The sequence below is a fragment of the Nicotiana sylvestris genome, chromosome 12 (genome assembly GCF_000393655.2).
Source record: "Nicotiana sylvestris chromosome 12, ASM39365v2, whole genome shotgun sequence".
Taxonomy (NCBI): domain Eukaryota; kingdom Viridiplantae; phylum Streptophyta; class Magnoliopsida; order Solanales; family Solanaceae; genus Nicotiana; species Nicotiana sylvestris.
In genome coordinates, this window is record NC_091068.1 from 53,631,983 (window position 1) to 53,656,173 (window position 24,191).

At 42.8% G+C, this 24,191-nt stretch overlaps 1 protein-coding gene across 1 annotated transcript; it reads left to right on the forward strand.

Annotated features, from left to right (window-relative positions):
* Positions 1-1,023: 1,023 nt before the first annotated feature.
* Positions 1,024-8,397, forward strand: LOC104227907 (uncharacterized). The gene is made up of 4 exons (XM_009780282.1): positions 1,024-1,252; positions 7,147-7,490; positions 7,858-8,028; positions 8,077-8,397. The coding sequence occupies exons 1-4, from the start codon at positions 1,024-1,026 to the stop codon at positions 8,395-8,397; spliced, it is 1,065 nt and encodes a 354-aa protein (XP_009778584.1).
* Positions 8,398-24,191: the final 15,794 nt, after the last annotated feature.

A 24,191-nucleotide genomic window follows, 5' to 3' on the forward strand; every position in this document is an offset into this window, starting at 1 on the left:
TGGGGAATGGAGCTATGCTCGTAAGTGGTACATTTTGTGCTTTATTAGTTCTATCTATGGTGAAAGATGGTTTCGTAATCGTGCCTTCCTCTCTTCCTCTGCAGCGGTTTCATGGGCGTCGGGCGACATTCTTAATCTGTCGGACTGGGTCCAAGAATTGGCGACCCACTCGACCTGTGAGGAATGCATTTGGCGAGCTTTGTCTCGGGGTAGATAGGAAGCAAAATACGATGGTGAGTGTTGTGCTATTCCTTACTTGCTATCACCTTCCTTTTTCATTGATAGTATTTCGGGAGATACTAGAAACCCGGGGTCGCATACACCGAGTGACCGTGCTTTGACCGGAGTAGTCTCTTTCAAGGCTGAAGGGACTGGATTGGCAGGTGTGCGTTCGACCTTCGAGGAAGCCCAGCAGCTTCACTTTGCGGTGAGTTTCGGCACAAGTTTTTCGAGCTTTGTGCCTTCTTTTCCTTACTGAGTTTTTTTTGCAGGCACCCGACAAGCTCGAGTCTGGGCTGCTTCGCTGTGAAGCCAGGATATGGAAAGCTCTAGATGAGGAGAGATCCCTGAGGCTCCTTTGTGATGATAAAGAGGTCGAGTTGGTGCATTTTGTAGTGTGAGGTGAGCCAGAACTTAAACTATGAAAACCACCTGAAGGAGTAGGTAGTTTTCTATTCTGGATGAGTGTGCATTCCGCCTTCTGGCTCTTGGGGCTGATACTTAGTTTATTTCAGTTGTAGAAAAAAGATGGAGGCCCTGAAATGCCTTCGAGATAAAGTTGGCTGGGCCAGGTATGAGTGTGATGAGTTGAAAGCTCGGGCGGAGGCTCAAGCTTTAGGGGGGAAGGATGCTCTGGCCAAAGTTCTTGATTTTGAAGCTCAACTTCACCTAGCTCGCGACAATGCTTTGGTTTAGACAAAAATGATTGTAGAACTCGAGTCTGGGCTTTCAAAAGTCAGGGCTGAGGTCATTGATGCTTGGATCGAAGCAGCACTGAGCTAGACTAAGGCTGATCAGGGGACGATGATTTATTTGATGGATGCTACCGATGCCCAAGTAGAGTTGAAGAGGGTCCTCGATAGTGAAGAGAGGATCAAAGAATATGCTCTTTGCAGATCCCGAAGAAGGGTTCTCGAGGAGATTGGTGCAAGTGGTTTTGTTCTCCCGGAAGATTTGGCACGAGCGAGGGCGGACGAGCGTGGTGCTCGGTCACTTCTGTCCGACGCCGAGGAGAGTGAAATTGAGGCTAATAGTTTGTAGCCCTTAGGGGAGGGGCGTAGACTTTGCAATTTTGTATGCGATATCTTCAGAGCGTGTTTGTAGATAGAGAGTGCACTTTTTCACGTATGTAAATAAAAGAAAACTTGAGGCTTTATTTCTTCATCGCTTTTGACCAGGTGGACTGGTTTCGGAGTTGGCGAGAATCCTTGGATTCGTGATACGGCTATGGGGCTAATTAGGCAGGCTCGGGGGCTCTTATGCGCTCGATCGGTGCGACCTTTAGTGTAAGCTGGCGTTAGAGCTCTTATGCTTTTGCTCAACTATTTTGGGTTTAGTCTCTGAGTCGGGGTTCGACTCGAGCTCATTTGACCCTCAAGCTTTTGTATTTGCATGGGTAGGCGACAATGACTCTTACGCCTCGGGTCGAAGCGACTTTTTGTATGCACGGACCTGAGACTCATTAAGCTGGTAACAATGGCTCTTACGTTTTGCCCTTAGGCAACCTTTTAGTGTGTGTGGCCCTGAGGCTCGTTAGGTTGGCGACAATGGCTCTTACGCTTTGCCCTTAGGCATATGTAGGCTTTATCTTCCTCTCGTTAAGGACTTTTGAAATTATTTTGCCTGACCCGTCGTCGGTTCAGGAAGAACCTAGATTTCAAGTCGTTTGCGGCGATGTTCGAGCACCTCAAAAGGTTTGGCTCGCAGGCTGAGTATCTCGAAGCCTTGTGATTTGGAGCTGACATGGTCAAAGCTCTTTTGCCTATCGAGATTAGCTTGTTTAATCAGTTCTTTTCGAAGTAGATTCGAAGTAATGGCCTATGATTTTGTAGCGATGGTTGAGCATCCTCGAGTCGTGTTAGTTTGGCTGGTACAGTTGTATGACCGTAGTCATTTGTGCTTGGACAAAGCCATTTTTGGTCCCGATTGTAGTAGTTTAGGCGTCTATATCAAGGGTATGCCCTTTCGGGAGTCTTACAAATGTGATATATAGCCCACACTTCGGGATTGATTTTATGCCTGTAATAAGGTCTTACAAGATTTTCATGCCTTTTGAGGTCTTATAGTTTTGTTGATACAAGGTACAAGTATGATTCATGCCTTGCTTGAGGTCTTAAAACTTTTTCATGTTGTTGAGGTCTTACAGGTTTTTCATGTCATTGAGGTCATACAGTTTTTTCATGCTGTTGAGGTCTTACATGTTTTTCATGCCATTGAAGTCTTACAGATTTTTCATGCCGTCGAGGTCTTATAGGTTTTTCATGCCGTCGAGGTCTTATAGTTTTTGCATGCCGTTGAGGTCTTACACTTTTTTCTTGCCATTGAGGTCTTACAGTTTTTTCATGTTGTCGAGGTGTTACAATTTTTTCATGCCGTCGAGGTCTTACAGTTTTTTCATGCCGTCGAGGTCTTATAGTTTTTTCATGCCGTTGAGGTCTTACAAGACCGAGTCTGCCCGCTCGGAGTGTTATGGCCTCGTGTTTTGATGAGTTAATGGAGGTGGCATTTTGACGGCAGTCCCCGAGTCGTCGAGAGTTTCTTCACTCGGGAGCCATTTTTTGTAAACTTTGCATTGCCTCATTGAGGGCTTACAATTTTGGAAATCCTGACCCTGACGTCGTGTACTTTTCTTTTGAGATTTCAATGCCAGTCCCCGAGTACTCGAGGTACTTTTGGCATTGGAGATGTTTAGCAATTTCCGCGTTGCCTTATCTGAGGGCTTACGATTTTGGAGTCCCGACCACGAGGTCATTTAAGTGTTGAATTGTTGACGCCAGTCCCCGAGTGTTCGGGACGTTTCCGGTGGAGGATCTGTTTTTGCGAAGGTGTTGAGTCTTTTTTGGAGCACGAGATGCCTTAACAAAAGATATTCTTCGATTATTTGATACAAGTGTACATAGATTCGCCGTCGGGGCCCCAGCTATATGGACATGGTTCGTTCGACCGTTTGGCCCAATACATTACTTTCTTATATGGACCCCATTTGGCGTTTCTTGGTTTTTCCGAGTGGGGGGGGGGGACGCCCACATTGTTTGGGGTTGATTGCAAAAAAAGCCTCGAACAATTGTTGAGTTTCCCTTAGGTAGCATGCAGATGTTGCCTCGTTAAAAACCTTACCGGTAAAACTGTTTTTCGGGATAAAAACTTGATCAAAGGAAAAGAGCGCAATGGATGCTTTAAAACCTTAAAGGTCTTCGAGTTGGGTTAGTGTTCAGACTGCTTTGATCGGGCACCTACATAAAGGTTAGTCTGAAATACGAAATGAAAAGGGTGATGGTCATACCTTAATGTGAGACATGCCGACGATGTTTTGAGGATCGATATGTTGCAAACACTCGAGATGAGAATGCAGTATGGTCCTTTAATTCATTTAATCGGGATTGATCGAGGGCGTGGCTCAATTACCTTTTTTCTCTTTTGCGGGCAGAGGTGCGAGCGCTGGTGCCACGTCGTGCACCACAAACATTTCCCTTGCCAGATGCTGTTCACCGTGTTTTAATTCCATCCTTTGTTAGGAATTTCATCATTTGGTGAAGCATGGATGGTACCGCTCTCACGAAGTGTATCCACGACCATCCGAATAAGGCGTTATACCTCATGTCTCCTTCGATGACATGGAATTTGGCGTTTTGGGTCGTGCCGGCCATGGGGACCGGGAGGATGATTTCTCCTTTCGTTGTTTCACTTTCCATGTTGGAGGACTCGAGTGGCAGGCACAATTTGGTCGAGCAGTCTGAGCTGCTCAATTACCCTCGACTTGATAATGTTGGCCAAGCTACCTCGATCTACGAGTACACGTTTTATTTGAAAGGAAATTACAAGGAAAGAGATTACCAGTGCATCATTGTAAGGTTGAGACAAAGTATTGGTGTCCTCTTTACTGAATGTGAGGGCGTCCTCGGGAATATATCCAAGGTTTTGGTTTTCTTTGGTGATGGATATTTTTGTCCTTATCATTACGGGTTCCTGCGGGACATCAACGCCTCCCATGATCATGTGGATGACGTGTTGTAGCTCATTTGCCTCGTTCTTCTTGGTCGCCTCTCTTTCCCAGAACTGATTCTTGGCTCAATCGCTAAGGAATTCTTGGAGATTCCCTTTGTTAAGTAGTCGGGCTACCTTTTCTCGGAGTTGGTGGCAATCCTCAGTCCTGTGGCCGTGCGTGTTGTGAAACTCGCACACTAAGTTGTGATTTCTTTGTGAAAGATCTGATTGTATAGGCTTGAGCCACTTGGCGTCTCTGATTTTACTGATGGCGAACACGATGTCCGATGCATCGACGTTGAAGTTGTATTCCGACAAGTTAGGTACACCCGTTGGCCCTGCGTTCCTATCGAATCTGGCTCTGTTGGTGAGTCCTCAAGGATCCTGTCCTCGATCTATTCTCCGATCGTTGCGAGGTGGGTTGCGCCTCGAGGCGTTCCTCCTATATTCGATGTACGACTGGTATCTTTCTTTATTTGATTTTGGTTCCTTTGTCGGGAGCCTGCTTAGGTATACTGAGCCCGAGGGGGCTCCCATTATCCTCGGACCTGATTTTTGGCTGGTATCGGTTGTGGACATCTGACTCGGTCACAGCTGGATACTCAATCAAATTCTGTTTCAGCTATTTTGAAGCCACTGAGCTTCGTTCATTTAAACCTTGAGTGAAAGCCTGCACTGCCCATCTGTCGGAGACTGGCGGTAGCTCTATCCATTCCATTTGAAAGCGAGACACGAATTCCCGCAGTATCTCGTTCTCCCTTTGCTTAATTTTGAAAACATCGGACTTCCTCATCGCTACTTTTGTGGCACCGACATGTGCCTTTACAAAGGAGTCTGCTAACATGGAGAATGAATCTATGGAGCTTAGAGCCCAAGTTGTGATACCACATCATGGCCCCCTTCGAGAGTGTTTACCCGAACTTTTTCAACAATATGAACTCGATCTCGTCGTTCTTTATATCATTTCCCTTTACCACGCAAGTGTAGGCAGTAACGTGTTCATTGGGGTCTGAGGTCCCGTTGTACTTTGGGAGTTCAGACATTCTGAACTTCTTTGGAATGGGTTTTGGGGCCGCTTCTTCGGGGAACGACCTTTGTATGAACTTCTTCGAATCCACTCCTTTCAGGACTGGGGGTGCGCTCGGGATCTGGTTGACCCTAGAGTTGTAGGTCTTAACCTTCTTATCATTGGCTGCTATCATTTTCTCATCCGATTCGACCCTTTTGGTGAGGTCTTTGAGCATTTTTACGATGGCAAGGTCGGCTATCGATCTGTTATTGCTCAATCTCTCAGGTACCTATTCCGCTGGGGGAGGTGTCCTCGGGGATACAATGCTGGGAGTCTTCGGGTGTCTTTGCAGCTGAGCGATAGCCAACTGTTGTGCCTGCAAAATTTTAAAAATAACATGAAGGCTAACTTCCCGTTCTTCCCGAGTTGAGGTTTTTTGGGCTTCCTGTTGGTCACCATTTGTATGCTCCTTTCGGTGTGTGAGGTTTCGTCACCTGCTATGCGTCTTGCAAACCCGCGTCCGCTGGAATCGGTCTAGGTGCGTTATCAGGGTTCTGTGGTGGTGCGACAATAATTGGAACATCCACACCATTTTCTCCGTGGTTTTCAAGGTTGTCGTTCTCAAATCTGTTCATTGAGCCCGACATTTTGATCTGAAATCGAAGATCTTGGACAAGAAAAAGTGTGAAATATAACTTGCGTTGTGTAACGAAACCAGCAAGAAAATAATCACTATTATTTTTAGCCCCACGGTGGGCACCAAACTGTTTACCGTGAAAATGGTAATAATAATTAAATTTGTTGATGGGACTCAAAAAATACGTGATCTATTTTTATGCTAGTTGTTAAGCAGTTGATGCTAGATATTTAAAGATAAAAGAGGAAATGTGAGCTAAAATGGAATTATAATCAAATCGGGGGGTTTGCTATTCGGGCCTCAGACTGACCGATGAGGGGCCTCGAGGTCGATGCCTGGGCTCGGGCTCGAGCTATCGGGGATAATCGGGAAGGGGATAACAGTTAGGATATGATTAAGGGAGGCTCTTTATGGCCAATAACAAATGATAAATGAAGAACAAGTATGAAGGCAATAAGTATGAGCAAAAGTGCCGGGAGAATACGTTAGAGAGAAAAGAGAGAGAGAGAGAGAAAGAGTTATTATTTATTTTGAGTAGAATAGTTGGAGCAGCAACAATACCCTCCTACAAAATGGTAAGGATCCCCTTTATATAGGAGGGGAATCCCAACATAGTACAAAATGCATTAATTGTAAAGGTATGGAAATGGGACGGCTAGACGTGACACCTTGATACAGGTTTCGGCCAGGTCGGCTTTGTCAAACTTAGCCGAGTGCCTTGGGAATTCCCTATTTTTACTCTAGCCTCAAGCGATATTCCCTTTAGGTCGGTCCTCGACGAGCTTCGGGGGGGGGGACTTGGTCACAGCTTCGCGTCTTCGAGGCCTCGAGGTGACCTCCTGAAATGCCTTATTAACGAGAAATTGGTTCCCCCGATTTCACTGTATATAGCGTTCTTTGCCAACAATGATGTGGATAAGAACTGGGCTGGATGAGCCAGTTCATATGAGTGAGGACCTGTGACGTCAGCCCCGAGGGGAAAATACCATACCCAGAGAAGTGGAACTCTAATCATGAGAGAAGTTTTTCCCTAATAGCTTCTTGTATTTCGTCTTCGCATTGCGTGATGCCTTCACCTTTTTTGCAGCGGTTACTTGGATTCCCATGCGGTTGCCGACCTTGAGGACTGTGTCCGTAAACTAGTTGCAACCTCTTTGTATGACGAACGCCGATAGCGTGAGTTGGCGAGGGGCAGATGGGAATCCAAACACCACGGTAAGTTCCATTTGCAAGTTTTCGATACCTCCCCCTTTATTGGATACGTTACTTTACTCATACCTATTTTTCATTCATGTAGGCATTGCAGATATCTCTGAAATGAGGCCAGCCCCGACAGGGGAGGAGACCGAGTCCCCAATTCTGAAATCGGGGAAAAATAATAAGACGAAAAGAGTTTCGAAGCCCGAAGACCCCCAAGATGGAAAGGGTCCTACCCAAAGGCACAGGAGGAATCTCATCCATGTGGACATTGACTCAGTCCACCAGCTGCATGATGAAGAAGAAGACGAGGGAAAAGAGTCGGCGTTGGTGACCCGAGCCAGAAAACCAACCAATGCTGCCAAGCCCTCTGAACCGGAAACTCTGCCTCGTGGTGAGGAGGCTCTAAAGAAAGACACGGGCAAAGCCTATGAATCACTTGAGGTCGAGATTGTTCCTTGACCATCAACAAAGACACCTAAGGGACAGGTTCCTAAATCCCCAAAGCTGAATAGAGCGCCCCGAGTGATTTGCTCAGGCACATGATAATAGGTCACTCTTCCTACCGGCTTATTGTGAGGAGGCAATAAGGAAAGCCCGAGCTCTGCGAACACCTAACTTAGGCGGAGTCCCCGGTGAAGAAGATCCTTTTAGGATTGCTTTACTGGGTTTGATGATGTCGTCTAACTAAACGACGCATCTACTCTCTTCGAACAGGCTTAATGTTTTTTTTCTCAAGCAAGTATTAATTCCTATTGTTGCAATTTCTTCTTCTCCCCTTACCCTAACTGATATCTCTTTTTCTGCGTAGGTCTTTACTAAGTGTAGGGCCGACCAAAGCCAATGTGAGGCTGAGCTCAAGAAGGCCTCGAATGAAGGGAAGGCCTTGAAGCTACTTTGCAGTCAAAAAGAGGAGGGACTCAAGGACCAACGGGCAGACTTGGCTAAGGCTCGTAAAAATGAGGCCGAGCTAGACAAGCAGGTAACTGCCATTTTGAAAGAGTATGGTCTACTTGACCCAACTATGTAGGCTAACACTTCATTGTCTCAGCTACAACAAAAATTGGAGATGGTTGGGCTACTTCGAGGGGAGGTCAATTATGTCAAGGTCGATTGTAACCGGTGGAAGGAAAATATGGAGCGCCTTGTTGCGGAGAAAGAGGCTATTCTAGCCAAATTGACATCGGCTGAGACCCAGCTCCAGGGTGCTAAAGAGAAAAATTCAGCCCAGGCCAAAAGGATCGACGAGCTCGAGGCCAAACTTGCCGAAGCCGGGGCCGAGGTTGCTGAAGCTAGGGCTGAGGTCGAGAAGACGAAGGCCACAGCTGATAAAATCGTTGCTGTGTACTAAAGGGATGTTGAGGTTGCTCAAATGGAGCTAAGGGAAATCTCCAACCGGGAAAAATGGAGTAATGATTTGGCCAAGTGCCAATCCAGGAGGGAGACCCTCGAAGAAATCCATGCTCGAGGTTTCGACCTCACTGAAGAGATAGCTCAAGCAAAGGCACTCGAAGCTGATGCGAAATTCCTCATCTCCTCTAACGATGCCGATGATGATGAAGGTAGCTAAGGCGGGTCCAACAATGAAGAGGGGCCTGAAGAGGAATCTCCTTTCGAGGGAGAAACCAACCCCGGGCATAGATAGGAATTTTGTTTCTTTTTTGTATTTTTCTTTTTGTAAGTCCTTTTTTCGGTTTCTTGTACATATCCTTTTTCAAGTATATAAAAAAAAACTTCCTTGAATGTCTTCTCAATGTTTCTTGCCTTACAAAATTCTTGCAATAATTTAATTCAAATGTTGTGTGTTCGAGATTCTATCTCGGATATCTTTCTTGAAGTTGTCGTGGTCGAGTTCGAATAAGGTCCGAACTTTTGGGGCATAAACCCTTAAGGGCTTGTGCTGGTTATGGTGAATCCCCGAGCCATAATCAAGTTATTGTTTAATTGGGATCTGGATAATCGAACCCTTGGGTTCGGATCGGGTGAGAACAAGATCTCTAACCCTGAGTGTATTGGCCCTTAGGCTCTTTTAGATCGGGCCGTTATGGCCTCTAAGAGAAGGCTATTATTTTCCCCTTTTCGGCTTAAAAGACTTAGTAAAAATTTCTTTATGCCTTGGCATGCATTTTTTTTATCCATTGGATTTTTCGAGGGTTTAGTGTCGATCAGAACCCTTTTTGTTTTTTGTGCCTTAGCACAAGTTTCTATTTGAATAATTTGATACCTCTTAAGGTGTTACGAGGGCTGATTTTTTTGAAGCCCTTTGATTATTTTGCTGGAGATAGCCTTTATTAACTAGTTTTCAGAGAATTCGAAGGCCTGTTTTTATTGCGGGATTCAAACGTCTCCAAGCTACGTTATTTTGGCCGTAGCCTTTAGTATGGCCATAGCCTTCGGGTATGTCTCTTGGACTTGTTTCACAATAACATTTTGAACTTGTTCGAAATGTTAGTCTCCGAGTATGATAGCCTTGGACTTTACGTCGAGGGGTGCCTCTTTGAGGTCTTATGAATTCGAGTTTAGACAACTCGAATGTGTTGACTATCTATGACAGTCCTCGAGTATTCGAGACGTATTTGCATTTTGGCCCTTGAGCCGTTTCTCAGAGAAAGAATGCTTCTTTGAAAAATCCATACATGCATACATGTTTTGCCATCGGGGCTCGACTATTCTACATGGACACGGTTCATCTAACAGTTTAGCCCATTACAAAGTTTTCCTATCGAGGCCCTCTTTGGCATGGAGTATTTTTCTTGAAAATATAACCTTCGAGGGTGATGCCTCCCCTCAGTATTCGAGGTTGATTGAAAAGAAGCCTTGGATACTATTGAATTCTCCTTAGGTAGCACATAGTTGTTGCCTCGTTAAAAACCTCGCCAGGAAAACCCATTTGTGATAAAACCCGATCAAAGGAAAAAAGAGTGCAACATATGTTTTAAAACCTAAGGTCTTTGCGTAGAAGGGTTCTCTCGACGTACTCGATCGAACACCCGCAATAAGTTAGTATCAAATACAAATGGAAAAAGGGAGAAGGTCATACCTTAGCAATAATATCGTTTGAGTAGCGATACATTCCAATTGTTTGGCAATTGTTCGACTTCCATCGTGCCAAGTTTGTAAGATCCTTTTCCGATGACTCAATATGGTCCTTCCCAATTCGGGCCTAGTTTCCTTTCATTCGGGTCTTGAGTATTGAAGTTCACTTTCCTTAGAACTATGTCCCCAATTCCGAAATGTTGAAGGTTGGTTCTTCTATTATAGTATCTCTCTATTCTTTGCTTCTGTGCAGCCATCGGAACAAGTGCAGCTTCCCGTTCTTCATCTAGTAGCACGAGGCTAGTATTCATAGCCTCGTGATTTGATTCCTCTGATGCATGTCAAAATCTAGCGCTGGGTTTCCTGACCTCGACTGTAATTAAGGCCTTACAGCCATATACTAAAGAGAACGGGGTTGCCCCTGTGCTGGACTTCGATGTCGTTCGATATTCCCAAAGAACCTCGGGTAGAACTTCTCTCCATTTCCCTTTTGTGTCGTTCAACCTTTTCTTTAAGTTTGAATGATAGTCTTGTTTGTCGATTCGGCCTGTCCGTTTCCGCTCAGGTGATACGGCGTTGATAAGATCCTTTTTATTTTGTGTGATCTGAGGAACTCCATTATCTTATTGCCGATGAATTGCTTCCCTTTGTCGCATACTATTTCGGTAGGTATCCCGAATCGACACACGATGTCGTCCTAGATGAAGTCTATAACCTATTTTTCTCTGTCCTTCTCGAAGGCCTGTGCTTCTACCCATTTAGAAAAGTAGTCAATCATAAACAAAATGAATTTAGCTATACCTAGGGTCGTTGGTAGAGGGCCGACGATGTTACATTCCTCATTTCATGAAAGTCCATGGGGACAGGACTGAATGAAGTTACTCTCCGGGCTAATGAATAATAAACCTTTGACATTTATCACATTTTCTAAAAAACTCCTTAGTGTATTTTCCATGCTATCCCAGTAATACCCTTCTCTAATGATTTTGTGAATCAAGGACTCGGCCACGGAGTGGTTTCCACAAGTGCCTTTGTGGATCTATCATAAAACATAATTGGTGTCTCTAGGCCCTAAACATACCACCAATGGTCCATTGAACGTCCTTTTATATAATGTTCCATCTTCATCCAATGTGAACCTAGCAGTCTTGGCTCGTAGAGCCCTTGACTCTTTATTGTCCGATGGGAGCTCTCCATTTTTTAAATATTCGATATACTTATTCCTACAATCCCAAGTCAAACTTGTAGAATTTATCTCGGCATGACCCTCCTCGACCACAGATCTCGATAACTGGACAACAGTTCCCGGGAAAATATCATCTTGTTCGAATGATGACCCCAAGTTTGCAAGTTCATTGGCCTCATTATTTTGTTCTCGAGGTACATGGTCTAGAGTCCACTCCATGAAGCGGTGCAAGGTTACCTGTAGCTTGTCCAAATACCTCTGCATCATATCCTCTCAAACTTCGAAACTTTTGTTTACTTAGTTCACCACCAATAAAGAATCGCACTTGGCTTCAACTACTTATGCCCCCAAGCTTTTAGCTAGCTCGAGACCTACAATCATGGCCTCATACTCGGCCTCATTATTAGTCAACCTAGAGGTTTTGATAGATTGTCTAATAGTGTTACCTGTGGGTGGCTTCAAAATAATGCCAAGCCCCGACCCTTTCATATTCGAGGCACCATCCGTGAAGAGGGTCCATACCCACGATGATGTACCCAATTTTAGTAGAAGTTCTTTCTCCACTTTGGGTACGAGGGTTGGCGTAAAATTGGCCACGAAGTCAACTAAGATTTGAGACTTGATGGCTGTTCGAGGTTGATATTCGATATCATACCCGCCAAGTTCGACAGCCCATTTGGCTAACCGACCCGATAACTCGGGCTTGTGCAAAACATTTCGGAGAGGATAAATGGTTAACACACATATGGGGTGACACTGGAAATATGGCTTTAACTTTCTAGATGCACTTATTAATGCAAGTGACAATATCTCTAAGTGTGTGTACCTAGTTTCAGCATCTCCTAAGGTTCGACTTACATAATAAACAGGGAAAGCATACCTTGATCTTCTCGAACTAGCACACCACTTACCGCTATTTCGGACACTGCCAAGTATAAGTATAGCTTCTCATCTGCTTTCGGAGTGTGGAGCATATGTGGGCTCAATAAGTGCCGCTTCAATTCCTCCAACATTTGTTTACATTCTAGGGTCCATGCAAAATCATTTTTCTTTTTGAATAAGGAAAAGAACCCGTGGCTTCGATCGAACAACCTTGAAATGAATCGGCCCAAGGCAGCTATCCATTCGGTTAGCCTTTGTATAACTTTCACACTGTCTTCGATGGCTTTAATCTTATCGGGGTTGATTTCATTCCCCGATTTGATACCATGAAGCCGAGGAATCTGCCTGAGCCGATCCCGAAGGCATATTTTTTGGGGTTAAGTTTCATGTTGTACTTCCTCAAGATTTCAAATGTTTCCTGCAAATGAGTCAAATGTGCGCAGGGACTTAACCAACATATCGTCAATGTAAACTTCCATTGATTTACCTATTTATTCCTCAAACATTTTGTTAACTAGGCGTTGGTATGTAGCTCCTGCATTTTTTAGCCGAAGGGCATTACATTATAACAATAAGTTCCATACTTAGTGATAAACGAGGTCTTCTCCTGATCTTCTGGGTTCATATGAATTTGATTGTATCCAGAATAGGCGTCGAGAAAAGTAAGGATCTCGTGGCCAACCGTGGCATCGATCATGCAATCGATGTTAGGAAGTGTAAAAGAGTCTTTATGGCATGCCTTGTTCATATCCTTGTAATCTACGCACATTCTAAGTTTTTTCACTTTTTTAGGGACTACAACTACATTGGCAAACCATTCGGGGTATTTTACCTCCTGAATGGACCATATTTTAAGAAGTTTAGTTACCTCATCCTTTATGAACGCATGTTTCACCTTGGACTAGGGCCTTCTCTTTTGCTTCACTGGTTTGAATTGGGGTTGAGGCTCAGTCGGTGTGTTGTTATTTCTGGTGGGATCCCTATCACGTCTAAATGGGACCAAGCAAAGCAACCCATGTTATCGATAAGAAATTGAATGATTTTTTTCCTAAGTTCGGGGGTTAACCCCGTTCCCAGGAATACCTTTCATTCGGGTAGATACTCGATCAGTATCACCTATTCCCGTTCCTCAACCGTTGACTTGATTGCATCTAATTCTTTGGGAACAACGACGGTCCGGGGAGTAAGGAAATTCTCTTCTCCTTCTTTGATTACCTGTTTCTATGATTCGATCGAGGCCAGAGACAGTAATTGCTATTTGGCCACCTGCTTATCTTTGGTGCGCGATTTATTTTGAGGTCGAAGGTGCTGATATCGGTGTCACCTTGTTGACTGCAAACATTTCCTTTGCTGCGTGTTGTTCCCTATAAATTGTTTTCACAGCATCTATTGTCGGGAATTTTATCATTTGATGAAGGGTCGATGGTACTGCCCTCATGTTGTGGATCCATGGCCTTTCAAGCAGTGCATTATATCTCATGTCACCTTCTATGACATGGAATTTTGTATTTTGGATGGTCCCGACCATGTTTATTGGTAGGATTATCTCCCTCTTCGTTATTTCGCTTGCCATGTTGAATCCGTTTAGGACCCGAGATGTAGGCACAATTTGGTCCTGCAGGCCGAGCTGCACTACGACCCTCGATCTGATTATTTTGCTAAGCTACTTGGATCTACTAAAACACGTTTAACTTGAATTTTATTTAACAAACTAGAAATTACCAGGCCGTCATTGTGCGGCTGAGAAATGCCCTCTGCTTCTTCGTCGCCGAATGATAGGATGCCTTCGGGCGCATAACTCCGAGTCCGCTTTTCTCTGGTGATCAATACCTTGGTACGTTTGAATATAGGCCCTTATCGAACATCGACCCCGCCAACAATTATATTAATTACATGTTCCGGTTCTTCCTGCTCATTCTTTCTGTTGGCGTCTCTTTCTCTAAAGTGATTCTTAGCTCGATCACTGAGAAACTCTCAAAGGTGGCCCTCGTTGAACAATCGAGTTGCCTCTTCCCTCAGCTATCTGTAGTCTTCGGTCCTATGGACATGTGTGTCGTGATATTTACCCATCAAGCTTGGGTTTCTCTGAGAAGGATTGGTTTGTATAGGTCTAAGCCACCTGGTGTCTTTGATCCTCCCGATAGCCGATATAATCCCCGATGCATCAACACTAAAATTATACTCCGATAACCGAGGCAATTCTCCGGGATTGGTATGTTTATCAAAACCATTCTTACTCGTAAGTCCCTAAGAATCTTCCCCTCGATCATTTCTTCGATCATTCTGAGGAGGATTGCACCCCGAACCATTATTTCATCGATCTGCGACATATGGCTGATACCATTCTCTGTTCAACCTCGGTTCCCTATCGGTATCCCTTAAGGATTTAACTGCCAATTTGTTTGGATGAACTAAACTAGAGGGGGCTCCCAGCTGGTCGTCCTCGACCATGATCTTTGATTGATAATGATTATGCGCATCTGCCCAAGTTACAGCTGGATACTCAATCAGATTTTGCTTCAATTGTCGTGACATTGTCGAACTCCGCTCGTTCAACTCCTGTGTGAAAGCTTGAACTAGCTAATTATCCGTAACCGGTGGTAACTCCGTTCGCTCCATTTAAAATTGGGACACGAACTCCCTTAGCATTTCGCTATCCCTTTGTCATATCTTGAAAACGTCCGATTTTTTCGTTGCAACTTTTATGGCCGCGGCGTGCAACTTCATAAAGAATCAGCTAACATGGAAATGAATTGATGGAGTTTGGTGGAAAGTTGTGATACCAAATCATTGCTCTCTTTGATAGAGTTTCCCCAATTTTTTTCAACAAAACAGACTCGATTTCATCGTCTTCTATGTCATTTCCCTTTATCCCGCACGTGTATGTAGTGATATGTTTATTAGGATCAATGGTCCCATTGTATTTAGGTATATCTGGCATACAGAACTTCTTTGGAACAGGCTTCGGGGCCTCACTCTGAGGAAAAGGCTTTTGCACGAACTTTTTTGAATCCAAACTCTGTAAGAACGGGGGTGCCTCCGGTATCTGATTAACTCGGGAGTTGTACGTTTCCATCTTTTTGTCATTATATTCGATCTTTTTTTCTCCCAACTCGATTCTTTTAGTGAGCTCCTCGAGCATTTTCATAATTGTAGGATCAGTCCTCGATCCGTTATCGCTCATCCTTTCCAGCACTGGCTCAGTATGGTGAGTGATTTCCGGCTCGACCACACTCGGAGTTCTATGTTGGCTCTGAAGCTGAGCAATAGCGGCCTGTTGTGCCTATAACATCTCGAATATTACTTGGAGACTAACTCCCCCATCTCCTACACCCTATGTTCCTTGGCCACCAGATCGGCCTTCCCTGCATACACTTCCCCCGGGATCTGCGCCTAAGTCCGCGTTCAAAGCAATGTGCGAACTAACATCGACTAGATCGACAACCGGCACTTCCTCAGGGTTAATCAGTGGCACACTAGCTCCTGGAGAAACTACATTATCGTTTTCCCCATGAAATCCAAGACCATCATTGCCATGTACGGGTGCGTTTTGTGAGTTTGACATGTTTTAACCTGAGAACAAAAATTCTTGACAAGAACAAGTGTGAAAATAATGTGTGTTATCAGAATTAGTACTAAAATAATTGTTGATACCCAATTTTTCCCTGTATATTTTATATATGCAAAATACTTTCAAAATATCATATGTATACATATATAGGTATATCCAAACGTTTTAGTAATTTTTCTAATTTTAGAAGATTTTTAAATCGATTTATTACCCTATTTTAGCAATACAAAAACTAATAATTATTCCCAAAATCATCATTTTGGTAAATAACTTATTTTATTCTCACATTTATACTAAAATATAGCTAATGTAACTTTTTGCACATTTTTGTAAATTTATTTAGTATTTTAAAAGTTAAATTGCATTTAATTGCAATTTTAGCCTATTTTAAGATTTAACTGCGCGTATAATTATAAAATTGGTTCTAGTATTTTTAATATAATATCTATATATTATTAATTAATTTAGTACATTTAATTTATTTTCAGAAATCATGTTACTATTTTTATAAAATAAAAAAGGAAAAACTGGCTATTTAAAATACAGCCCCATTTTGTTTCAATTATAGCCCAAATTGATCCCCCAAATAACCCAATTTCAAATCCCAAATTACCCAGCCCAATTTTAATTTAACCTGATCCCTGACCCACTTATCCGATCCACCTGCCCTCTCTTTAATCCAGGCCGTTGATCATTTTGATCAACGGCCACGATCATTCCTTACCTTTATAATCCCCAATGACTACCCTAATCCCCTCATTCTCTTCTATTAGTCGCCTCTAAAATCCCTCTCCTCTCAAACTCTCTCGAACCCTCTCAAAACCCTAGCCTCTCTCATTGTCTTCTACCTCAAGCTCACCGGAATCAATGGCCTCTCAAGCCATGGATGGCCTAAACTCATCTCCCTCTGCTCTCAAACACTTGGTATTCGAAGGTCCTAGGTCTGACCTTGAAGGTGTCCGTCCAGAACTCTACAGATCCAAGGTTCTATGGCCCTTGCCGGTTTTGCTCTGGCGTACAATGATGTTTTGAGCATGGTTCTAACCTCTCCAACTCAGATCGAATATTTTCAAAGCCTTTCTCGTTTTAGGGTTCCTCTGAACCCTAAGCTATTCGAGGTTTTCTCTAATTTATTCTTAGATCTGTTCTATATCTGTGCTTTACTTGACTTTTTAAACGTTTTCCCCAATTTTTTCTTTCAAAAATTACTTCTTTCCGATTTAGGGTTTCTGAAAAAGCTTAAAATGTTTCTCCAACTCTTCTTTTCCTTTATTTGTGTGCATTTGTCACGCATGTGCTTCTACCGCTTTCTTATGTTATACATGTTCTTCTGTGCTTTGTTTTTCTACTGTGTTTTGTACCATGCTCGCAAGTTTATCTTGCTATATTTTCCTATATGATCTTTTGCTATGCTTTTCCGGTATTTTTGTGTTTTTCTACTGTATTTATTTCCTACTGAGTTCTTAAATTTTGTTTGCCTTCTACTGAACTCTGTTTAAGTCCCTTCTAAAAGGTTTTCTTATATACGTTTCTTTTACTGTCGTGACTATTATCTCATTGTGCTCCTACAATCTGTCTGCTTTGAATGTTATTTGTATTTGCTTGTCTTCTCATGAGATTCTGAGAATAAATCTCTGAGCCTGTTGCATCCTCATCTCTATATTTGACTCGAGTCGGAAACCCTAGAATTTGGGGGTTTCCTCCGAGTTTGATCATATGACCAAACTAGGGTTCTGTTCGAGGACCCTTGACTCTTTTAGACTTATTTCTGGGTCTATGAACTACGTGTGAACTTCTTTTGTTTGCACACAATTCTGATTCTCCTACACTGGACTCTTCTATTGAATAGCATGACAAATTTCTTCATGTTTAACGTGTCTGTGTGCTTTTATATATGAGGAATCTTTCTTCAAAATGGTTTTCCAACTTGTGATTGATTTAGAATTCCTTTTAATAAGTTTAATTGATTGGTACTGATTTTCCTTAAGTCGAAATCCTTCCTATCTTTCTGACCTGGTTCATTCATACGTAATCCTCAATTTCTGATTTACTAGCTGTTAACTGATTTCCTTTCCTTATTTTCAAAAACCGTGTACTATAAAGACTTTGTCCTTAAATAAACCTCTATGTATTTACCCCTCTTGTACTGCTCTGGAAAAGTGTTTGATTGACCCTTTTCCTTACTTATTTTGCCCTTTTGAAATCAGAATACCTTAATTAAAGGGAGACCTTGTGTTATTGATTTCCAAACTATTTTCTTACCTATTTCTACTTGCTTTCTGCACTATAAAAGGGCACGACCCTTCTGCGCTTTAGCACACCTTCAATTCAATACTTCTACACATTAGACTTCACAATTCTCTTCTAAACTCATAACATTCTGATTGCTCGTTTTCACTTTGGCTTTACAATACTACTGCTTTCTCTTTGTTTGTTTTCTCTAAAACTGGTATGTCCTAATTTTAGTTTCAGCATCACCCCAATGTGTTTGCTTAAAGTTTTTATATCCATAGCTACCTTACTGCTTATGTAGAGTTCAATATTTAACTTAACATGCCTATGTTCTACTGCCTGTTTCTACTGTGAATCTTTGCTCCCTACCCCATTACCCTTATGTGTTTGTAAGTGGTGACTTAGGGCATGGCAACATGAGTTGTTGCCCATGGCTTGAGTTCTAAACCAGTGAGGTCCTAACCTCTAACAGGCTGGGGGGTGTGCCAGCATATCCCATTGCTGAGTATGCCCATCAGCCTGCTTCTCTTGTGTTCTTGCAAATTCCCTACTCCTCTATACCCCTATATGCACTGATTTTTAAGTTGTTCCCTTTTCCCTCTTTTCCCCTTTCAGAATTTCACTTCTGCACTTGAACTCTCTCCTAGCTTCTAGGTTCTGCCCCCCTCTTGTGAGCCCTACCTTGGGACCTTGAGTTCCCTCTGAACTTGGACACTTGATGGCTGGCCCTTCCACACTGCACTATGTTCTTAATCTGGTAACATTTGGGTGTGAGCACTGCCCAGAGTTCATATGAGGCTCTTACGAAACTCTGACACATCCAAAGATGAGAGAAAGGCTTTGGATTATGATCTTTAGAGTTGGTTCATCTCATACTTCAGACATGGAGTCTGAATTAGGCTCCCCTTGGTTGTACTTTTAAGTTTACTTTTCTTATTTCATTCTGGGCTGTAATAACTTGTAATAACTATTGGGGATGGCAAGTGAAAAGGGAGGGAATCATGCATGCAAAAGGGTAGATATCATGTTCATAGGAAATTATCATATTTCTGTACTTCTGCATTTCATATAGATACTATGTCTATAGGTTTCTACACTTCTCCATTATATAGAGACCATGTCTATAGGTTTCTGCACTTCTGTATTACATAGAGACCATGTCCATAAGTCATTTAAGAAATTCTGCAGATAATATGCCTATAGGACTTCCTGCAATTTGCATGTGCATCTGTCATTAGGCAAACCTATTTATAGGAGTTAAATAACTAACTGCATATAGATGACTTACCCATAGGATTTCTGCATGTCAATAACAATGTTTTTAAAGTCAACAACGCCTAGAAAGCATACCTATAGGAATTAACAACCTAGTACGAAACGTTTTCGTTCACCTATAAGTCTAAACTCAGCAATATCATTGTCTAACATCTGCAGAATCTTTTGTCAAAACTCGTCTTCCCTGAATAACTGACGACCTCTTATAAAATCAGTACACTTCATCTTTTCTGAAACTAGTAGATATCATGCCTATAGGTTTCGTGTAACGCTTAGGCAAGCCTTAGGATAAAAGTTATTACTGCACCAGTTTTTTTTGTTAATTACAACCAGCATGCATGTCTAATTCGGATTTCTTATCTGAAAATATGTGATAAATCAGCCTGCTTTCCCTTTTAAGTTTTAATCAGACCCTAATCAGTACATGCAAGACATGCTAAACTAGATGCTTTTCTTTGATTTGAGGAGGTTTATTTGAGCCATACCTGTTTATGTGTTTTCCCAATACTTGCTATACATGTTTTGGTTGTCGCCTTAGAATTTTGTCCTTTTAAAACTGCAAAACCTCATACCCCTTTCCCCTTTTAGGATTAGTAGTCCCAAGTACCTCCGGGACTGATAAGAATGGGTCGAGCAATAGCATGCAATAAGTAACGAAACCATTCCGCGGTGGGAAAGGGTAGATATGGATATGTTGACCACATGATAACATCTCGTGTAGACCCTCTTTGAGGAGTGATTACCAGATGTTGTGTGGGGTGATCCATATTATTTGTAAACCTAGGACCCCCCCCCTTCCTTCACTTGTTTATTTTCATTACTTTTAGAATTTTTGAACTGTTTTCCTCAAAAATTCAGCTTTTTTTGTTCCTTTAAACTTTAATTTATTTGCAACTATTATGTGAAAAAAAACCCTTTATTTGAGACTTCTACTTGCCTACTTGTATCTTAAAGTCACAATTGTAGCATGGCCGGGAACCATACTAGTGGATCCTGAGGGGTGCCTAACACCTTCCCTTCGGGATAATTTCAAGCCCTTACCCAATCTCTGGTTTTCCTAAATCAAACTCTTCTTAGTGTCCTAATGCACTTTAATCATTAGGTGGCGACTCTTCAATTTAAACCCAATTCCCAAAAGGGAGCGAGTTGTCCTCTCAAGTGTCATAAACCTGATTTTGCGAGAATAAGGGGGCGCGATAGCATGGCGACTCCGTTGGGGATATTTAGGCTTTTACCATTTTAGACTATTATTGTGATTTATGCTTCTTTATGCGCAATTATTTGTTTATTTCTTTTAAGCATTCAATTTTCTTTTCAATTGTGAAACTGACTCGTCTCTTGTTTCTTTCCCTTGTCTCCTTTACTGCTTTCCTCTACTGCACTCCTTTATGACTATTTTAAATTATTGTAATTATTACTTTATGAACATGCAAATATGTGACAACTTGTTTTAATCATTGCATAAACATGTTTTCAACATCATATTCCACTTGTGCCAAACAAATACGATAGCAACGCTTATAATGAGTGGTTGCGCTCTTCCGATATTTTCACCCTTTAAATCCAGCAAAGGCGTATTTGGAGTAAAACCAGTCGATCAACGGTGTAGTCGACGGTTCCGTGCCTTTCCCTCTTGAGTTGTTCGCTCAAGGGTACCAGTCTAAAACCTCCATAGAAACCTTACTCTGTTTAATTGTGCATGCATCATGGTCAAACTTAGCCGAGTCAGTTGTGTTTTCCGCATAATGATTCTTTAAGACAGCCTCGTCCAAAGTCCATTGGATTTTTCAAAAACCCAAACGGACACTACCATGTTATGTGCATTTATTTGGAGAATTAAATGCTTTTATGCTAATTGTTGGTATTAAATAGTCGAGTTTGGTGGGGGTAAGGGCCTAACCTTGTTTGTTTTGCAGAAAATGAGGCACGAGGTCCCCAATTTTGGTATGATTAGCACGCCCCCACGCTTGCTAGACCGGTGGAGGAGTCTTCCATCAAATGACCAAATCAACGGGTGGAAAGAGAGGGCCGCCAAAGCTAGCGAAAAGTTGGATATCTGGAGTACAGTCTGCTGGAATTGGAAGGGAAAGTGAGGAAGAGAGTCACCAACTGCCAGAATGATGAAGGAAACGAAAGAGAACACATGGAAAAGGCATTTCTACTAGTGAACCTACGCGAATTGGAGGATCTGATCAACAAGAGCATTCAACCTGAGGAAGGTCCTTCTGGGACCAAATAGATAGGAATTTACTTTTCGTTTTATGAATGTAATAAGGCCCATGGCCACTAGTGACATTTTATTTCCTATTATTTAGCGTCGTTTTGGGATTCGTCTACTTTTTATCAATAAATTGAGGCATTTAGTTTCTAAGTTCTCCAAATCAATTTGTCGCTAGGCCTACCTCGGGCACAAAGAGGTTCCACAAATTAGGACACGATTTACATTCTTGCACTATGTGTTTAAATATCGCAACATTTTGTTTTCTTATAATCCTCACTGACTTGTTACCTTTTTTTTTGATTATTTATTCCCCTCCTCCAAGGTTAGTTCGTGCACTCTGGCATCGTCATCATATTCCACAAGATCAAAGGGCCCTCCACCCACTCCTCCTCCAAATCCTATCAAAAACAAGAACAAAGAAAAGATGGAGGATCTGAACAACTCAACTGAATGGTAGAAGTCACTCATGGTACTCAGGTCTCCAAAGAAAGTGCGTCCCAACTCGAGCAAAAACTGTTGAAATTTCAGGAGGAACTTGATCAGGTCCAGAACTTGGCAAGCTTATCATTTTCCCTTACCACCCCAGATATCAATTTTCCTAACGCTCAGAACCCCACACCTCCACAAAACATCCCAAAACCACAAAACCATCCTGCTCCTCACGACCACTGCAACACTTGTCATACTTCCAACAATACTCCACTGCTCATCCCAGAACTGGTGAACTCCACAAATGACCATTTCCACACTCATAACACCCCCATCTATGTGGAAACCATGCCGCACTCCACCCAACCCATTTCAAGCACACTCGAGTCTGATGATAAAGACTCACTCATCAGGAGACTGGCTGAAGAGCTTAAGAAGTTGACTAGCCAAATTCAGGGCATCGAAGGAAGCAAAGGAATTGAGGGGATAAACTATGAAGATCTCTGCTTACACCCCGATGTTGAACTGCCCGAGGGGTACAAACCTCCGAAGTTCAAGATGTCCGATGGTACAGGAGATCCGAGATTTCATTTGAGAACATACTGCGACAAGCTGGTCAGAGTAGGAAAGGATGGAAGGATCCGCATGAAACTTTTCATGAGGAGTCTGAAGGGAGATGCTCTGTCTTGGTACATTAGCCAAGATCCGAATAAGTGGTCGAACTGGGTAAGCATGGCATCTGATTTCATGGACAGGTTCAAGTTCAACACAGAAAATGCGCCAGATGTGTTCTACATCCAGAACCTAAAGAAGAAACCCGCGGAGACATTCCGCGAGTATGCTACTCGCTGGAGATCAGAATCTGCTAAGGTCAGACCGGCTTTAAAAGAAGAACAAATGAACAAGTTTTTCGTCCGAGCTCAAGACCCACAGTACTATGAAAAGTTGATGCTGAATGAAAGCCAGAAATTTTCCGACATCATCAAGCTAGGTGAGAGGATCGAGGAAGGCATCAAAAGTGTTATGGTCACAAACTTTGAAGCCTTGTTGGCTACCAACAAGGCTCTGCAGTCTAGTGGAACATCCAAGAAAAGGGAAGTGAGTGCCGTAATGGTTGCACAGAGAACCAAATCCCCTATCAAATACCAAACCTGCCCGATGCCTCCACTCACATATCAACCTATTCCAAATTACCAAGCACCCTCGCCCTCTTACCAAACTCCACCACCTACTTACCAATCACCTCCACCTCCCACATATCAGCCTACTTCACCCAGATATTCCCAACCCACACATGTCTACCAAGCCTATAATGCTCAACCCTTTTACTATCAATCGCCTCACACTCGCCAAAATGTTCCTAGACCCCGATCGAATTTCGATCGCAGACCTCCCAAACAATATACTACCATTGCTGAACCAATCGACCAACTTTATGAAAGGCCCAAAGCCGCTGGTTATGTCATCACTATCCCTGCTATAACTCCTAAAAACCCTTCCCAATAGGTCAATCCAAATAAATCCTGTGCATACCATTCCGGCATGAAAGGGCATACCATTGATGAATGTCGTTCTCTGAAAGCTAAGATCCAGGCACTATTTGATAACAAGATTATTGTGGCAAAGGAGCCTGCTCCAAATGTCTGCCCGACCACGAGGGTGGAGGTGTTAACATGATTGAGATAGAAGATGATTGGGACCCCAAGAAATCGATCGGTTTGATCGTGGAAGGTAACGATCCAAAGAAACCGACAGTCACCCTTAATCTGATTGTAGTCCAGATCCATCCTTCTGGGGACACCGAGGTGAATATGTCCATACCACTTGAGTTTGAGGCACCCTCCCCCACAAAGACGCCAACACCTATTGAGGTCGAGTTCGGGTCTCCAGCAAACCCACCCGCGCCGTTTGAAGTTACGATTTTACCATCCAAAATACATGCTCTGTTTGGGGTAAAGGCGCCCATTCCAGTATCAATATCGGATATAACACCATTCCATACAAAGACCATCCCTTAGGACTACACAGCCGAGGCAAGAAGGAAAGGGAAAGCCATGTTTGGGGAAACTGTTGTCGCACAGGATATGACAAGAACCGGTAGGTTATATACCCCGGAACATTTGACTGAATCAAGAAAGCAGGCCTCTGGACGTCCAACCATCACTAAAACTGGGCCCAATGATCTCTGGAGAAAGATACAAGCCATGGAGTATTCAGTCATTGACCAGCTGAACAAACCACCAGCACAGATTTCTATCCTATCTTTGTTGTAGAATTCCGACGCACACAAGAATGCCTTGTTAAAGGTACTGA